A 13522-nucleotide genomic window follows, 5' to 3' on the forward strand; every position below is an offset into this window, starting at 1 on the left:
TTGAAATTGCTACCCTACACGTTGGGAAAGGTTGCAAGAGTGAAAGAGAAGTGTGGTAAATCAGCACACTCTTCAGCGGGCTTCTCCCCTGCGAGTACTGGAGATAGGGAAAGCAAGAAAACTCCCAAGGGTCCCTTTATGCATTCACCTTACACAACTCGAAGGCACAAGCCATCTTTTTTTTCTCAGTCGATGTACTGATCCTCCCCCTTTGAAAGCTTTCTGCACCTAACGTTGTTTTGCACAGTTTCCATGACAAGCCCACCTTTGACCGAGCTACGATATCATGTGATGACGTCACAAATTCTAACAACTTGTGACGTCATGATGACGTCACCAAGTGGTGTTTTTTTATCACTCGTGTTGACGCCGACAGTCAATTTTTGCATGTGAGGTTTACGCCCTTAAAAAAAAGAACGGTAGAAAGAGAAAGTAAACTGAATTAAAATGATTTTGCTTGGTTGCATCAGAAAACCGTTTCAAAAGGGTTTTGAGCATTTTGTGCCTCCATGACGAGCGACGGTCTAAAATCTTGGAAGTCAAAGTTGGACAACCCAGCGTTTATAGATACTTTTGGACAACCATCGACAAAAGTTGATTACTTTGCAAGTTTTTGCGATAAAAATGGTAAAGCTATTACACGAACTGTCACTGTACACAAAGAAAAACTTTAGCTAACTAAATAATAGTGACCACGACAAAACAGCGCTGCCTACCACTCCCGCTCGGGGAAGTGTGCACTTATTTGTCCACAGATGATTCAAGTTGTGTGTCATGTGACAAAACAGAGGTGCTGCCCGCGCTGCCAAAACATCCAACATCTGTGTGGTGGTGTGGTTGTGGGTGTGTTGAGACTTGAGGGTCTTTTCGCGGACATTCATATTACGTACGGTCGAAATACGAACATCGCCTGTCGATAAACGTGCGCACGGATACATTCCCTACGAAGTAACATATCTTGCCCACCTCTGTTTGACAACATGGAAGCTCCGCTCGCTAAGTGCTTGGAAGAGGTGTAAGTAGCACCTCGTTCTCGCTATTTTCGCGTACAGCAAACGAAATACGAGATGATCCGTTATCGTGAACGATGCCTTAGCTTGGATTTACTGTATATGGCTCCAGGGTGCCACATACGGTAACTCTACTTGAGTGCTGCGACTGCATTTCACGCAGTGTGTTTACTTTGATGTATACTACTAGCAGATAAGAATGCGGAATTGATTTTGTTTGTTCTTTCTAGCGTTGAGACTGGAGCAGTTGGAATAATCTGCGCCGACAGACATGGCTTGGCACTGCACAGTAAGTGTTAACTCTTAAATTGTCCCGATGGAGTGTACACGCGTGGGGATGAAAACCTGCATTGATTTCCACTTGCTTCTTCATGGCGTGAATGCGTGTGATGTCACCGTCAAGCGCATTTTTCACAACTTGATTAACGTCTCGAATCCTGCGTCGCCTTCAGGTTCGGGACCAGTGCAGCTCAAATCGGCCGGGGTGATTGCAACGTTAGCCAGTTTGGCCAAGGAAATTGACCCATCGTGCGACACGACTCCCACCATACACCTCGAATCTGATTCACTGTAAGTGCCACTGGTTTGCATCTTGCCAAGCTTATTTGCTGCCATGGTTTTGCGGAAAGTGCAAATTTTGTATGGAATGGTAGGGTCCACCGATGTGAGAAACATAGGGAGCACGTTAAAGAGACAGGGCGTGCGAACACTGGCGCAAAAGAGAAGTCAAGACACCACAATGTGGTGTCTTGACTTCTCTCTTGTGTCCAGTGTTTGCACGCCCTGTCTCTTTAACATGAATACCTACCAACTAGCTCAGCTCTCACTTATTATAGGGAGCACAGGGTTCCTCTTTGGAACACTTTAGCTGATCATTTCTTAAATTCAGGGAAAGGCACACTCACGTAGAAGACACGCAGACATGGGCAGTGTACTTGAGGTGCACAGTGTTGTATCAGAACTTGTTTTCATTGCACAGTACTGCAGTGATCCAAAGTGGCAGCGAGATGCTGTACATTACTGAATGTAATGTAATAGTTAGGTGGCATCTTCATCTGAGAAACATATTTTAAAGAGAAATGGAGGGCCCCTGCTTTTTTGCTCCATTTTGCATGTTTTATATTTCATTTGCACTTTTTTGTTGGCTTTGGTTCTCAACACTTGAGGAAATATGGACTGCATAAATGTATAATAGTAAGCTCTTACCTTACATGAGCTGTGCTATTTTGGACATGGAGTAAGGTACACAGTTGCACAAATGTGAGCACTTCTAACAACTGTTATTTATGGAACACTCTGTGGTGTTTAGTTGTACTATTAAATATGCTCTTACGCTTTCCAGTACATTTCCCAAGTGCTTCCAGGGTTTAAACCCCACTTAACATGAGAAGAAAGACAAGAAATCAAATCGGCACTTTTTTTAACGCACATGCAGAGCAAAGCAGGACGTTGTGCTGCGGTGTGGAAACATTTTTGCTAATTGGACCCCACACCTAAACCAGTAAGATGTCGATATTATGCATGTCTAATGCAAAGCAGGGAAGCTAAGAAAAGATTGTCTTTTTGCATCTTTTTTCCGTACCTGCACATGACTTTTTGCCCACACAAACACTACATGTTTGTGGAACAAAAAAAAGGGAAAAGAAATCTGCCGAATCATTGTGAAGTGAAGGTTTCATGAAGCGAGTAATTAAATGCTAAACAACAGTGCACTTCCTCCATTATGTTTTGCATACACACCTTCCCTCCTCAACTCCGAGGCCCCAACTACACAATCGCAAATTACCCCATCTCTGACGTTCGCTCACTTTCCTCTTGCAGTACTAACGCAGTAGCGTTAAAGAGTTTGTTTCGCTGAAATTCCAGTGTCGGTGTAGTTGGTTGTGAGTGAAAAATCAGCGTTGTCCATGAACGAAAAAGCGAGATAGATGCAATTAAATAAATAAAAAATCTGCAGTTCGAGTGGGAATCGAATCCAGGCCTTCTGCATGGCAAGGAGATGTTCTACCACAGAGCCACACCAGTGCTTGAAACTGTACCGAAAAAAAGCCTTATACAAATGGCATGTAGCAGGAGGAGTCCTTCTTAATTCATATGATATTGCATGGCAGAAACGTAGAATTGAACCAGTCTTGAAAATGTGCAAGTTGCGCAACGAGTGGGTGGTTTAAAGGCACATCCATTACAAAGTGTTCAAGCATAATTAATCATCATCGTGATCAACAGTACTAATGAAGTGTGCAGGTGCACAAGTTGCCTTACTGGACGCGTATTGGGCACATCGCCACTACGCAGAAGGAACAATTTCGGCATAGGGGGTACTTCACAACAGTGCTTGCTAGTAGACATTCTAAGAAAGTTTGGAATGGCCAATGTTACGGGTACTGACGTTCCTTTCCTTGTGGCACGGTTGAGGTGTCCACCAAGAAACGAAGCCAGCCTAGTGACCGAGAAGGCGTTGCAAACGGGGTGCGATTACACTATTGCATTCTACTATTGAAGGCAAAGCTCAAGCGTCCTCGAAGTTTCTTTCCAGGAACTGGGTCGCTAAAAAATCGCTCAGTGAGAAACCAATGAGTAGATTAGCCAAACTTCAGGAAGGAAGGCATAGCAAACTTTGCTGTAAGAGAGAAATTGTGCGCTTTAAGAGATGATTTGCTGCAGTATGGATAATTGAGTGGCAAGCAGACCCTACCATCAGTCAAGAAACTAAAAGCTGGATATTTTGTATGTTCTCTTAGTGGTTTTGAGCTGCTTCTAACGCTTCTGCACAGTGTAGGTGTCTTATCTTTTGTACATACTAGATGCAGCTTATATCTATCTTCTCTCATTTGTTAAGATGGAGTACGATTGACAGAATGTAGCTTTACTTTTTGCCAAACTCTCACTACATTGGTCTCACTACTGTGTGACAAGTTTCACTTCGTATTTGCCCATTCACTAGTTGAATTGTGTTAGATGTCCAGAGCCACGAAAACATATTCCCGTTGCTTTTTTTTTCCTGTTCACCATTGTGCCGCGTATCATTGAGATTGAGGCACAAGTAAGCACGAGAATTGAAGACGACAATCTTATATGCCGGGCCCTGCAACAGCTTTTGTTTTTATAACTGCTGCCTCTCCTTGACTACAGTTTTTCATAATTTGAATTAAACTAGCCAGTTGGTGCTGTCGAAGTGTCCCTGAATTTCGGCACTAATGTTACACTTTCAAACAAAAAGCACTAAGTGTTTTCTATGTAAGCAAAATGAGTGATGTTTGCAACTTTGCATTCATGAATATCGTAAAATGCCCAATTATTTGCACACTGTGAAGGTAGCACCAAAGAGGGCCTGGTTTGTAGAGCCTGAGAGATTTGAAGGGTAAATCTGTCCTTTGTTTTTGTGCAGGGACATCATGATACAACAGAAGGAGCTGGTCACAGTGGGTGTCTACTCTGCAGCGAAGAAATAGTGCGTTCTTTGTAAAATATTGAAGTTCTTCTTGTTAAGCTGCGAGCCCCTTCATGTTTGATGTATAGAAATAAAGACTGTTTTTTGGTGCTCCAGCAATTTTGTTATTCACACGTGTGCAACTCTCACCCAAAGGTTACATTGTACACTTATACAAACTGCAAAACTTCACTTTGTTAAACATGTTACAGGCAAATTTATTCAGTTAGCAAAACAGAACAAACATTTCATTCTTGAATATTTTCACCGGTCTTAAAAATGTATGCTTCACGAACATTATAAGTCTCCACAGTTTGTGTGGCTCAGGTCACTCGTATAATTCTTTCACTAGCTTGCCGAACGACCTTCATAGTCTCTGCCTTGAACAGTCCCCATTTTTACGACTGAGAGAACATGGCAGTTGGCGTCCCTCAGTACAGGCAGAGTACTCTGGCACATTCTCGTCGTTAAAATAATTGCAAAAAATGCATTCCCAGACAGTGTTAATCTACTAACCCCATGTTGTGCACAATACTGCCTGTCCCGTTATTTACATTACAGATTTTGTGCGGAGTAGCACAAGAGGCAGACACACGTGGTAACAGGGATGTAACGCTCACGTGTCTTCATCCAATTTGGTTAAAGGCTGTAGTTGTGTACCCTGGCTGAGCCCCTTCCTGCTAAAACATCTATGTGTTCTCGCTGCTGCTAGTCGTTTTCAGGTACTCGTCTCGAGCCTGCCTGAAGTCGTGAATAAAGTTGTACTGCTTCACTGTCTGTATGGCGCGTTTGCCTCGCAGCTCTTGCACTTTGCGAACGGCGTGCTCGGGCGCCATGTTGTCGTCCAAGTTGAGGAGAAGGCAGGCGGCGACTACGCCCGTGCGTCCAAGGCCCCCGAAGCAGTGGACGAGCGCTCGTTTCCCCTCTTGAATGGTCTCGCCGATTTCGCGCAGAATGTCCAGCGTTTGGCCGATGGCGGGAGGCATGCCGTCCAGCACGGGGTAGTGGTGCACCGTCATTCCGTGGTTCTCGTACTCGGCGAGCAGAGTCGGCACCCGGTAAAGCGACAGCTCGCCCCGAGTGCACAGCACGAACACGTCGCTGATGTCCTCCAGCTTGAGGTACTCGACGTCTCGCGCGACGTCCCTCCACGTTTCCTTGAACCTGCAGCCGGGAAGCGCGCTCAGACCGAGCGAGTCGGGATAGCCGAACGACGAAAGGTCGAGCCAGTCGATCTTGATGGGGTCGAGTGTCGGTTGCAGGCAGTCGCCGGACACATCCTTGCCGGAAGCCATTTTTTTACGAGAAAACGCACTGGCTCAATTGCAGCGTTGTCGTCTATCTATCTGCGTGTCTGAAAAGAGCCGAGATCACTGAACACATCTCACCATCGAAACTCCAGCTTGCTGAAATAGCTGAAAGAACACCACACGATGCGCTTCTTAAACAGATTAAAAGCGCGCGCGCGCGCGGCTTGCCACGTTCCCAGACTACATGCATGTTGTAAGCCAAAAGCAGCAATACACGTTAACATGAACAAAAAAATAGGATTTACAAATTAAAGTGGATTAATGCTACATTACATCGCTTACACCTAACTATTTTTAATAAGCTATAATGCGCGCAGTTTCATTAGGTATTTAAGAAAAGGGTGTTGAAAACATGTCGTTCATGGCGTAAATTTTTTTCTCCTCAGGCTCTTGCAGTGCACAAAGGCATAGCCTTCGAGATCTGTATTTGCTACTCGGGGATTATGACCGCGCGTGGCGCGAGTGCGGCATCTAACGATTTCAATAATTGTGCCGGCAACAAGGGTAGAGAGAGATAAATAAAAGAAATTGTTTACCATGGCGGACAGCGTGGACGTAGTAGATGCGGAATCAATTCGTAATATGAAGGTAAGTTCGTGAAAATTTCACGTTTCCTTCTACGCTTATGATATTAACTAAAGGCAAGATTATCGCTTCCTCTGTGAGTATGGCGTAGCATGGAACTCCCATAAATGGCGCGCCCCATGAACACCGAAGTTGGCTTCATTTTCACAGGGTTAACCGTTGCTTTTTTTGAATATTTGTGCACGTTCACAGAGGAAGCTGTGTGTTTTTCCGTGTTGTTATCGCAGGTCGCCGACCTAAAGAAAGAACTCAAGGCCAGGGGCCTTTCCACTGCGGGAAACAAGAGTGAACTCACTGAGCGCCTTGAAGCCGCTCTCGGGTTGCCCAAAGGTATCGCTACCTCCATAAGCACTGCACGGATATTGTCCCATTTTCTGGCCAGATTGCTAACTGCCGTATTTCTGCCTTGTTTTCAGCAGATATGAGCGACGTGCAGCTTGATGGTAAGTTCACGGTGCGATTTATCAACCTTTTTATTCGTAATATATCGAGTTGTCGCGGTTTTCTGCGGCTCAGAATGTTGCGATTTTTCGTTGTGCGGTCGCTTCGTCCCGCCTGCACGAACGGCACCTACTTCCCGAATGGTACCAACAGCTGTCCAGCCTGCCCCCTGCTATCTTTGACCACGTGTCGCAGTCGTGGCCTCAAATGTGCGTTCTTTGAGAGGCAACGACGCGGAATGAGGATTCGTGACCGGCTCAGCTGTTTGTAATAGAACGAGTGAACAAAGCAAACTAAAACGCATTGACGGTAAACTCGCGTCTTACGGAATTTGAAGTTTTGCGGAGTGTTGTACGAGAAACTGTTTTGAATTACACATTCCAATTTTTAACTGGCCTGTCGCCGAAGTAGCTAATATCGTCTTTTAAAGGGGGCGGCGGTTCATCGTAAACTTGGCGACAAATTAAGTAGCGACGTAATCAGTACTGCTTTGTTTAGTAAGTTTGTGGAGGCTTCTATCCTGGATTAGGATTGTTTTATTGTGCAAGAGAGCTCTATAATACCTTGATCACGTGATTTTACGTCACATCCATTTATGCTTTGCTTGAGAGCTTGTGCTTAAATTTTGTCCGATGTGTGTCATGACAGGTCAGGAGCAGCCGTATGTTAAAATGATAGTCATTAGCTTCAGCTACAGTAGTAATCTTTGACATCCACATGTTCAAGTTACACCTACATTCGAACATAATTGTGGAAGTGTGCAGATTCCAGTGGACCTTCGTTTATATCGGCAAGTAAACAACCTGTCCCTTTGACTCGCTAAAGTTTTGTACACTTGCACTTTAAACAGGTTGTCTGAAATAACGTGATGGACACAATAAAATTCTTTGTCAGTATAGTGCCCATTATGTCATGCTCGAGTTTTCTGGGTTAATATTTTTCTTGGTAGGCTCAGCCTCACGTCTAGCAGGCTTGGCACAATTGATGCGACAGCAGTATATTTCTGGTGCACAAAAACAGCAAGATTAAAAGTTGGTTGTGCGTGTCAATAAGGTATCATGGTAAAGGAATCGTGCAAACACTGGGACGCTTAAGTCCTACCCACTAGTTTCACCCCAGTTCAGGTATATATGTAGGTTCAGGAAATTGTGAGCCACTTACTAGCGTTTAGTGCTTCGATTTGAAAGAACAAAGGCAGGACAAAAACTGAACAGGAACTTTTTTTTTCTCCCTGTAAGTAAGCTTTTGTTAAGTACTTGAAAAACTAAGTTGAGCAATAGCATTGTGGTAATGCAGGTGAGCGTGCTGAGATTTAACAAGCACTGCTACCAGGCTAGTTCGTACTGAACCTGTAGCTTTGGCAATAGATAGCCTGTGCACTATTAGAAGCTATGCTGCAAGTCTACTATGCCACGACATGAACACCTCCACTTGTAGGTGGATGCGCATCGTGAATTTTCATGGCACAGGCAACTCCGTTACGTAAAAAAAGCATGCTCTTGTAGAGCTCTTTAGGTGATCTGCTCGCAGCCAGTTCGGACACTTTGTCATGTGCAAGTGCTACTCTCGCTAGTGATTGCCTTATTTCTAAATGTAAAGAGCTCTGGAGAGCTTGTTCCTTATACCCTGAAACCGGCGAAGCAACAGCAGCATTTTCAGAGTTGTTTGGTTGGTTTATGGGGTTTGTCTCAAAAGGACTCGGGCTACGAGAGACATTGTAGTGGGAGGCTCTGAATAATTTCGACCATCTGAGGTTCTTTAACATGCACTGGCATTGCACAGTACACGGGCCTCCAGCATTTCGCCTCAATCAAAATGCAGCCACCGTGGCCGGTATCGAACCTCCATCTTTAGAGTCAGCAGCTGAGCATCGTAACCACTAAGCCACCGCGGTGGCACATTTTCTGAGTTGATGGTACTTTTTCCCTTGGGAAATTTTTGCTATCGGTACTTCCCGATGGTAGCCTTCATTCGAGCATGCGGGTGCTGTGTAGAGCTTGAAATAGGCCTGCGCTGTCTTCCAATAAATTGTGCCTAGCATTGCTTTTGCATATCGATCATCTGCTTTCGTTTTCACCTGGCAAACATCTGTATTAAAATCTTTTTTTTTTTTTCATTGAACAGGAAACTTGTTAGTGCATTTCAGTGTCAGCTACTAGTCAGTGCTAGAAGTAAACATTCTGAACTGCAAGGTGCAGTATACATACTCTGCAAACTTGAACTCGATCACTATGTTCATGAATACTTGCTACTTCAGGCTCTTTCTACAAAGACTTCATAAAGTTAGCGCACCGAAAACTAGGAGATAAATGGCAGTCTAGGGGCTAGTTAGAAGCAAAGAATAAGCTCCACCTCGTAAAACCCACCATAAAAGAATGGAAGTCGTGGTCTCACCAAGAATGTTTCATAGAAGTCGTTTTATGTCGCTTATGCATTGGACACACATAATTTCTTACTAGCAAAAGAAGACAAACCCCTGGGTGAGAGATGTGGAGGTGGGCTATCAGTAATCCATATTTTACTCTCGTGCACTAAACTGGAAGAACTACGAAAAATCATTTCACTGTATCATTCTCCCCTGCCTCTTCTCTGGACCCCAATAAAGTTTGCATCATCATCATCATCGTCATACCTGCCAAGTCTCCCGCATTTTCTGGGAGACTCCCGGATTTCGACCATTTCTTACGTTTACACGGTTGGCAGAAAAATCTCCCAGAAATTGAAATTTCTGTGCGTGATCTGGCCACATTGACAAAAATCAAACCTAATCTGATCCAGGCTTTTTGCGAACCAATTGCGTATAGCATTATGTAAACCAATTTAGGATGTGCTGATGTAAATGTACAGTAGAATCTCGGTGATACGAAACCTGCTGATACGAATTGGTGAAATTCCCCAGCCGAATTCCACTGTGTCTAGTGGGCGAAATTCGGGTGTACTGAACTCTTTTCCGCATTGCAGTGGATGATACGAACTTTGGTACAGAAACCCTTGAGCGGTGGCTGATAGCAGCATGCTGGAAGCTTCAAAGTACGCACGCGACCAGTGCACACACTGTCAGAACTTTGGTATCGTTTGCCACAAGTTCTGTAGACAAAACCGCGGTTGCTCTTGACACTACCATGTATGGCGACGATGAAAGTGACGGAACTCCGAAAATGCATGCCCGTCCAACGCTCACCCAGTCAGTGACGCTGTGAACAAAACCGCGGCAGATGCTATCATAGATAGCAACAAACATTGTTTTGAAGGCACATGCGCGGCCAGCGCATGTGGATTGAAAACAGAACTACTTTTTGCCGCAACTGCCACGCACGAAAACCGCGGTTGCTATCGACGCGATCATCGATAGCGACTACGAGCTCCGAATTCCGAATGTACGCGGCTAATTCAGCCATAGATTAAAGGCAATAATCTTGTAACTGGATCACGAACAACATGCCCAACTGCCGGCCATTCTGTCGTAAAAAAGGCACGAAGTGTTTCGGCGTTCCTGTCGATCTTCGCTTATGACTATGGTGGAGCAGACTCTGGCACTTAGTTTTTAGTTAGCCTCAAGCGAAGCTTTGACGCGCGCTTTCGAGGCAGCCTGTGTTGTTCGTTTGGCCACTCTAAACCATTATAAGACCTGCAACGCCAATGTTTACGCATACAGGGTTGTTCGGAGATTGGGACTCCCCCTCGCCTACCCCCGTTTTGGAAATCTCCCAGATTCAGATTGCTTGAACTTGGCAAGTATGTCGTATTTTACAGTGAACATCTACCTCTTCATCCTGCATTACTCTTAAGCGAACACGCGCTGGTCAATAATTCATATGTTTTTAGCTTCCTAAGAAGAGCAGGTATTCTAGACAAACTGTAAATTATTTCATCCTTGTTCCGGTAGTTCACAGCTTTCGAACAGATCGATTTCATTGCACTGTACATGTTGAAGATTCTTCTCATGTACAGCTGTCTTAATAACTACCCACGAACCCTGTGCCGCTCTAATTAATTTTAGCTTCTCACTGTTGAGAAGATCGAGGTCTTTTTAACCTGTTGGCATCCTCGGGGGCCCTTGCCCAGACAAGGACTCAAGGCATTCCAACATTTTTAAGAGAATTATTTCCATGCGTTTTGTGCATGATAGCCTAAGTTGCTTATGCACCATTAAAACCAACCAGAACCAAGTCTTTCTATGATCTTGCATATGTTGCAATTAATCTTACGAAAAAAACATATTCTGTCCACAAATGTATTAAAGTCTTGAAAGCTGGAGTGTTGCAAGCCTGCTGACGTGCATGCAGCAAAAAAACAAAAGGGAAGGTCAGTGTGCCTTCACAACCCAGAGAGCATTTTCCTTGAGCAAATTTATTCACATAAGTATAGGAGCACAAACTGGGACATGGGTGAAGAAAGTAGAAAGGACGTGCGCTGTGCGGTCAAGTTTTATTTGATGCAGTGCGTATGGTATGTGTGTGTATATATGCACACATATATAATATCCATTTTTACCCGTGTGTGAAGTGAGCACAGAGTAATGTCACATGCATATAGGCAATTGCTAAGAAAGCGCATTTTACTTTCGCATAGAAACCAACAATATGTCACTGATACTTTTCTCCTTCTTTATATGAAATGCTTCCACAAGCTCACATTCTCTTTTGTAACAACTCATCCATAGTACTTTTTCAGATAAGTTCATTTAAGTAGGCATATTCGGCAATAACAGGGATGCTGATGATACAGTGCACGTGTCGCTTGGCTTCACCTGAAGCTCTAGATATTGGGCTGCTCATGTGCTGTGTGTAAAAGTTAACTATCATTAGATTGATGGCTGCTTGTGTTCTGCTTGCAGAAGTGAACTATTGTTGAGTGAGCGTGTATCTCGCAAAAGTAGTGTGCTCAGGGAAAAATCTAAAGGTAAATTATACCTCCATGTTTGTAAGGATTTTACGAATTTTAGTGTTCATAGGTCGGCAGCTGTGAACATGCACTTTCGTGCATGGCTGTTAGTGTGCACCTTTCAATTCCAAGCTGTCAGGAAACGTCCACTTGGTTTTGTGGTGCTAGCATTACTAAAACTTTTGGCATAGGTAAGCTGAGCACTCTCTGCACCAAGGTAGACATTGCTAAGAAAGCAGTGGCGTCATTGTCTGATGTTCACCCATTGGCAACACCTGCACCTGTCTCCCATTTCATCCTTGTGCCGGTAGTTCACAGCTTTCGAACAGATCGATTTCATTGCACTGTACATGTTTAAGATTCTTCTCATGTACAGCTGTCTTAATAACTACCCACGAACCATTTGTTCTGATACCATTGAGTGTTGACTCTGTGTAGATAAAGACTGCTCTTAGAGGGAACACCTGTCGTGCAGTGATGGTTCTAAATTGTCTGTTTTCGCTCTGAAATCGAGGGGATTCAGAGGGGAGGGCTCTCCAGCTGGAGTGTTTAAAAGGACAGTACGAGCGAATGCAATTCGAGGGAACAATTCTGCGCTAACCTTCATACAAAACGTTAATTAGGCATTTGAATGGTTGTCTTTGTTTTTGCTCTGAAATTGGGAGAGTTCATCACTACTGGAGAGTGCGCACACGAGACGGAGACACAGGGGAGAGCAGTACACAAGTGCTGTAGAAATTGCACGCATGAAAGCAGTAAAACTGGGCAAGCTGGTACGGATTCATCATTACCAGAGAGCATGCGCTCAAGTGCTTCTCTTGTGTTCTCCCCTGTGTCCCCATCTTGGGTTCACGCTGTCTGGTAATGATGAATCCGTACCAACTTGCCCAGTTTTCTGCTTTCAGGAGGGTTCAGATGGGAACATTCTTTGACAGGAGACCTCATTCAGCAGTGCAACTACAAGGGAACTCAGTTTTAGAGGAACAGCTCCATGCTAATCGTTATTTGAAACATTAAGCATTTGCTTTCACTTCGGTGGGCTCAGTGTGTGTGTGTTCTTACATTTTCCCACTTGTTTGCAGAGAGTCTGGATCAAGGTGTGGACGTGAATGATGACGAAGCTCTCCTAGAAGAGAGCCTGCTGCTTCCCACAGAGGGCAAGGCCAACAATGGAGATGTTCTCGCTAGCGAAGAGGAGCTGCTGGCCACGCCTGTCACGAAAGAACCGCCGGCAGCTGCAAAGATAAGCCTGGAAGCTGGCAGCCTCGGTGCACAGTCCACAGGCGTTGCTGCTCCCGCTGCCACGCCACAAAAGACTGTTGTCACGCCTACAGCCAAGGAACCAGCCTCAACCGAAAGCGAGGCCAAGAAAGTTCGGCTGAAAGTGACCTGCCCTACCAGAAGGAGGGGGAGAGTAGTGCGGCTGAGACGCCTGGTGCTGCCAAGGTGCCCACCAAGGGACTTTCTGTGGAAGAGGTGTGTAAGAAGCAGAGCCATTTCTTACTCATTCATGCTCTAACCAATTCACTTGTGGGTCTTAGGCTGCGCCCTTGAGAAACTGAGAAAGTCTGAACACCATAGTTGGCTAGTGTGGCATGTGTGCTGGTCGCTATGTTCATTATGGTGCCATGGACACACAAGCCAAGTGCTATTATTCCATCACATGCAGCAGAGAGCCCACAGGGTCAGTGTAAAAGATTCTTATTGCTACAGCCTTTGAGATCCCTTCTGTTATGTCTGCCTATGTGAATTATATCTTGTGCTGTGGCCCTACCTTCAGCACATCGTTGTGACAGTCTGTCACTTCAGTTTTTCTGCTTTTGGGCACTTGTGGTGCAGTAGACATTCATTATGCACATTTA

At 44.7% G+C, this 13522-nt stretch overlaps 3 protein-coding genes across 3 annotated transcripts; 2 read left to right on the forward strand and 1 right to left on the reverse strand.

The window, feature by feature from the left end:
• The first annotated feature begins 837 nt into the window (after positions 1–837).
• On the forward strand, positions 838–4546 carry LOC119387658 (ragulator complex protein LAMTOR5 homolog). Its single transcript, XM_037655120.2, has 4 exons — positions 838–1015; positions 1241–1299; positions 1463–1580; positions 4399–4546. The coding sequence occupies exons 1-4, from the start codon at positions 981–983 to the stop codon at positions 4460–4462; spliced, it is 276 nt and encodes a 91-aa protein (XP_037511048.1). The 5' UTR covers positions 838–980; the 3' UTR covers positions 4463–4546.
• Positions 4547–4636: 90 nt separating this feature from the next.
• LOC119387657 (cyclin-dependent kinase inhibitor 3-like) lies at positions 4637–5906 on the reverse strand. The gene has a single exon (XM_037655119.2). It carries the CDS (start codon positions 5733–5735, stop codon positions 5130–5132), a length of 606 nt encoding a protein of 201 aa, XP_037511047.1. The 5' UTR covers positions 5736–5906; the 3' UTR covers positions 4637–5129.
• A 312-nt stretch (positions 5907–6218) lies between these two features.
• Positions 6219–13136, forward strand: LOC119387656 (uncharacterized; the record flags this gene model as incomplete). Its single annotated transcript, XM_037655117.2, is given in 4 exon segments — positions 6219–6338; positions 6563–6665; positions 6752–6778; positions 12743–13136. Coding segments are annotated over 4 exon segments (575 nt in total), but the record flags the coding sequence as incomplete, so codon positions are not given.
• Between the last annotated feature and the right edge of the window lie 386 nt (positions 13137–13522).

Source organism: Rhipicephalus sanguineus, chromosome 3, assembly GCF_013339695.2.
Source record: "Rhipicephalus sanguineus isolate Rsan-2018 chromosome 3, BIME_Rsan_1.4, whole genome shotgun sequence".
In the NCBI taxonomy this organism is placed as follows: domain Eukaryota; kingdom Metazoa; phylum Arthropoda; class Arachnida; order Ixodida; family Ixodidae; genus Rhipicephalus; species Rhipicephalus sanguineus.